The 5,441-nt window shown below is 48.2% G+C and overlaps 1 protein-coding gene across 1 annotated transcript; it reads right to left on the bottom strand.

The window, feature by feature from the left end:
- Positions 1-4,270: 4,270 nt before the first annotated feature.
- LOC147527763 (protein phosphatase 1 regulatory subunit 3E-like) lies at positions 4,271-5,227 on the bottom strand. The gene has a single exon (XM_086621257.1). It carries the CDS (start codon positions 5,225-5,227, stop codon positions 4,271-4,273), a length of 957 nt encoding a protein of 318 aa, XP_086477383.1.
- Positions 5,228-5,441: the final 214 nt, after the last annotated feature.

Raw genomic sequence — 5,441 nt, 5'->3', positions numbered from 1 at the left:
TATTTATTTAATAATATGTTAAAAAGCCGATTTGAAGTATTTCTGTAGGTTACTTTACATTAAAATGTAGAATCAGCAGATGTTTGCCTGTTGGCTCCATGGAAAAACGTTTCATGTATCTGTAAAGAGATCATGCTTATGCATGAACAGACATTTGTTCATTCAAGCGACACATTTTCCCCTCACATATGCTGAAACAAAGAGTGTGCACTTATTCTCTTGTTTACTGAGACACTGAGGAACACACATTCACATCAAAATGTTACTTGCAAATGGTAAAAGGGGAAAGAAAATTAATCTACCTGAAATTATGTATATTTATTGAAAATGAGTATGGCAGTTTCAGTTACTGATTTTATGCTAGTAAATAGTAATATGTTTAGCTAGCTGAAATTCCATTTACAGTTGCTTAATGGTTCTGACTCCTTTTAGGATGTGTAATAATTAGAGTAGATCTCAAAAATATTGCCATGAAAGGCATAGAATCCCATGCAAAAAATCTACCAGCAGCAAACATCAACATATACTGGACATACAGTACAATTTGACTTGCTGTATAAAGTATCATTACATTGCACATAAAATAACATGGCACATTTCATAAAACTACAACTTTACACAACAAATGACAGACATTTTTACAGCTGCGGAGACATAAGCAATGAATAATTCACTTAAAAGTGAAGTACACAACCTAAGGATTTTTGCCTTGCCTAAACCATTCAGTACCACTTGGAAAGGAAGGTGGCATGGGCTCTGTTCTTGCAAATAAAAATACAAAGAGCTGTCATTTTTTTCCAAAAGTTAGCTTGAAAATTTTCAAATATTTTACTTTGGCTGCAAAAGTTCATTTTGTGGAACTATATTCTTTAGAAATGTTAGTTTGCTCCTGCTCCCATTAAAATGATTCATGTCCTGCCAACTTGAAAATTATCCTCAACACATGTTTTTCTCCCCAAAGTAATCCTTTATGTAAATGTTATATATGTATTATTTGGGATTTTTATTTCATCTCCACTTATCCCAATGCTTCTAGCAAGCCTGACACATAGATGGCGTCAGACTGAAATCTAAAGGACTGGAAACTGCACATGAACGCTGCCAGCGGAAAAAATGCTCACAGTCATCGCAACTGGACATGTTCTTGGAAATCTGAATAAGTCTTGCTTGCAAATAAATTAACACGATCGAAGTGCAAATGTATAATCAAAGTAGTGCAGCTTTGGCATAAACCACTGACAAATTTCCATTAAAACACCTCAAACTTCTCCCACAGATTTCATCAATAGCACTCTGTAGTCAAAGCTGACTGGGTGCAATTTTACCTTTCCAGGCTTTAAAAAGCAGGTGTTTATAAACGATTCTAGAAGACCACATCTTTCACTGGACTTGCACATATATCATCGATAATCTGCGATTAAGATCAGCCCATAAAGTTACTCATGAAATCTAGCATTGAGGACAGGCTTAACCGCTTGAAAGCTCAGGATTTTCTCTATTTTGCAAACCAGTCTTCTGGTATGCTACATCCCCAAAAGGTTTAACATTCAGATTTGTGTTTGACAAAGGGGGCCATAAATAAAAGATCAATAAAATCTAACAGTATTACAAAGCCATAGCCCAATTCTGCCTACAAAATTTCAACCGAGCGCAACAGTAATTTCACCTAAGTCGTGATAAGAGGTAATACAACAACTTGCTAGTGTACTTGATGTATGTACTTCCATCTGGGTATCCCAAATTTAAAGCGTTTAATCCACAGTTGCTATAAGGAGATTTTTAAATGGTTAGAGAACTGCAGATGCTGCAAAAGTCAAACCACAATGAAAACTGTCATTCACTGGAAAATGATTAGGAAGTTCTAGAATTAGAATAATTCACTGTTAAAAATGGTTTTAGCACCATTTTTGTTTCTAAAGCCATTGAAACAGTAAACAGGAAACCTTGTTAAATCTTCATAAGCAAAGCTGCAGCATCAGTTAATCTAAAATGCATAGAAACCACTTTTTTCTCCAAGTGCTTTCATCAATCTACGTAACAGCTGTTGGTTTGCTATTTGGGTAAAAAAGACCAAGCAAAAAGCATTTGGGAAAGCTATAACACATAAATAAAAATATGTTTGGCTATATTTCCACCAGATTTCAAAGTGCTTTCAAACGGAGACAAGTCCTTTTTTCTCTCCAGTATTAAGGCTCTTACAAAAAAAATAAGTTTAACTAAAAGACACTTGGGCTTTCTTTATCAAATACACCACTTAATATGTTTTAACGATAAACATTTTAAGAGGCTAGTTGTGCAATTCTAGCTTTATAAGTGTGTACTAGTGATATCTAGGATTACTTTACTACAAGATCAGGGCCTTAATATTCTAAAATGTAAAATACTCCGTGGATGTTGAGAGTACATTTTTTCTGTATTCTGTTTCTATTAAAAACACAGGGATTAGAAAACTGGCCAGGAAATTAAAACCAAGAGTAGCCATTCTGTAGTACTGATATTATTTCTACTAAATCAAAAACAGTGGTCTAGAGAAATTAAATTAAATACTCTTTTCCCATCAAGTTTCCAGATCCTTTTTTTTTTTTTTCCCCCCAGAATTTGCAAGTTTAATTATTCTGACTGAACTCTCGGGAGACAAAAGTGCTCCCGATTCCCACCAAAGCCAAAAAGTTCTGTGAGAACTCAACATTACTCAAGCTGCTTGAGACACTTGACCCTTTCAAGGAACTCAAAAACACATTCAAAAAATCACATTTAATTCCTAAACAATCTACAGAACATCCAAAACACTAAAGGCCTGATCTTACAGCCCTTCATAATGAGAAGATCACACTGACATCAGTTACCACTCTCAGAAGTCGTATTTGTAGAGGTCCCTCTCCTGCAAACATATACACACCTAAATCTCAGAAAGTTGGCACCCAGATTTGGCACCAGCACAACCTGTATTCAGCTGAACTCCTAAAAAAGCAAGTTTAAAAAGGAAAATACTATGTTTACTGCTAATATAATTTAAAGTACACCTCTGAAGGCAGAAGTCAGCATGCTCTGTAATTTTATTGATATATTTTATATGGAAAGATATGATTTTCTTCAATTTGTCTGACTAAATTTAGCCAACTTTGTGAAATCTGCCACTTTCTGAAACTATTATGAAAAATTTGGAGTATTTTGTTTTTCGGAAAGCAGGCTCTCACACTGATACCTTGGCATAAGAAATCCAATTAAACTGTTAACAGAAATAAAACTGAAAGTGTTGCTTGGGATGCAGACTAAAATTACGGATTCAACTCGCCATCTCTAGCTCCTTTGGTGCAATTCCACGACTATCCTGCTGACTGAACACAAGCAGCTTCACGGGACCAATCCTACGGAAACAAACATCAGATACTGACAAGCCTTTACAACAACATACCACGTGAATTTTAAAACAAAAACGCTTGCTTTTTAAAAATCTCCCAGTGGGCTGCATTTCAATTAGCATGTGACACTGTTTTTCTTGCCTAAATATGCTTAAACACAACCAACAGAGTTCAAAATTAGATTAAAAAAATAGATTTGCTTTAAACCGATCAATTATTTTTACAGAATGACGACACACAGCTACATCTGGGGGCATCCGTATCTTGTCTTTTTGGGTTCAAAGCTGTCGTCTGTCCCTTATCCTGGCCCTGGAAGGCCCTTGGACCGGCAGGGCAATTAGCACGAGTGGCCGCTCCGAGCAGACCCAGCGCCGTCCCGGAGCCGGGCTCTGCTGGAGCGGGATCAGGCAAACGGGGCGGGCGGCCGGTGCCCCATGCCAGTGCCCTCCTGACTGACCCTGTGCAGGTGCCAGCAGTCGATCCTGACCCCCAGCACCCGGGAGCATCTGTTGGCACCTGCGGATACTGGTCCTGACTAGTAAATTCCGCAGACGCTCTGCAGCCCCTCGCTCCCGAGCCTGGCTAGGCGGCTGTTCTGCTGGTAGCCACAGCGCAGCAGGAGATGCAGATTTCCCGCCCGTCAGCCGACACTGCCGTGGCAGCCAGGAAGGCTTCCCCCGGACACGGCTAGCGACACAGAAAACAGAAATTATCCCTCTGTAAACAGAATTCAAGAAAATCTCTTCCGGCGACTTACAGAGAAGCGGCTGTAAACGACGGGCGGACGGGGCCGGAGGGCCGCCGAGAGCTGCCGGGGGGTCCCCGCCGGCCCCCGGCCCGCCCGGGGCTCCGCGCTGCCACCGGCGGCTCCCGCCGGAGGCGGCCGCCCCCGCCGCGCCCCCCGCGCCTCAGATGAAGTGGATCCAGGCGGTGCTGTCGGGGTCCTGCGGGGGCCCGGCGGCGGGCGGGATGCGCTGCCGGCCCCGCAGCCGGTAGTTCGCGCCCTCGTTGTTGTCCCAGTACTCGGCGCCGGCGACGCGGTAGCGGACGGCGAACTCCAGCGTGGCCTCGGCGGCGGCCGCGCCCAGCGGCAGGAGGAAGGCGAAGCGGTCGGTGAGGCCGTCCGCCGGGCCGGGCGGCTGGTAGGCGGCGGCCACCTCGGCGCAGCTGGCCCAGCGGTTGAGCGTGTAGCGCACCGACACGGCCTTCTCGTAGGCCACGTTGAGGACGCGCACGGCGCCGCGCAGCCCCGCCGGCTCGGCCCGCACCCACTCCAGCCTCACCTTGTGCTGCCGCACCCGCTCCGTGAAGCCGGGGCTGGCGCCGGGCTGCGGCGGGAAGAGCGGCTCGAGCAGCGGCGGCGGCGGCCCGAACAGCACCGGCTCCAGGTCGCCCAGCGCCGGCGGCTTCCTGGTCTTGAAGAAGTCGGCGGTGCGCGGCGGCAGCGGCGCGGGCAGCGGCACCTGCGGCAGGTCGGCCTCGCAGAAGTGGCGCACGGAGGTGAGCTCCAGGCCGAGCGAGTCGGCGAACCGCACCGTTTTGCGGCGAGACGGGCTCTGCTGCAGCGCCGGGCGCAGGCTGCGGTCGCCGGGCGTGGGCAGCGACTTGGCGCGGCGGCGCTGCGTGGGGCTGGGGGGCACGGCGGGCAGCGAGGGCTCCCGGCCGCGGGGCGCTGGCGGCGGCTTCTCGCCCGCCGCTTCCCGCACCACGGGCGGGGGCGCGGCGTCGCCGTCGGGGCTGCAGCCCCCCTTGCACTGCTCGGCCAGGCTGCCATAGAGGCAAGCGCTGCAGCTGAAGTTGCGCGGCAGGTAGAGCCGGGGAGGCGGCGTGGGCACCGAGGTGTGCAGCGAGCCCGCCTTATCCATGGGGCGGCCGGCGGGAGCGGCGGCTGTGCGCCCGGCGCCCCGCGCCCGGCCCGGTGCCCGCCGCCCCGCTCCCTCCCGGCCGGCCGGCGCTCCTCCTCCCGGGCCGCGGCGTGCGGATGGCGAGGCGGTCTAGCGCCCGGCCCGCGGGTTCTGCCTCTCGTCTCAGCCCAGCGGCAGCGGGATCACCTCGGCGCTGTCCCCGTCGCGGCCGGCT

The sequence above is a fragment of the Tauraco erythrolophus genome, chromosome 15 (assembly GCF_009769465.1).
Source record: "Tauraco erythrolophus isolate bTauEry1 chromosome 15, bTauEry1.pri, whole genome shotgun sequence".
NCBI lineage: Eukaryota > Metazoa > Chordata > Aves > Musophagiformes > Musophagidae > Tauraco > Tauraco erythrolophus.
Note: the sequence above shows the minus strand (reverse complement) of the source record. Positions and strands in the feature narration are given on the sequence as shown.

Excerpts from the sequence above, each read along its gene's own strand:
- LOC147527763 (XM_086621257.1), bottom strand. The coding sequence starts at position 5,227 with ATGGATAAGGCGGGCTCGCTGCACACCTCGGTGCCCACGCCGCCTCCC.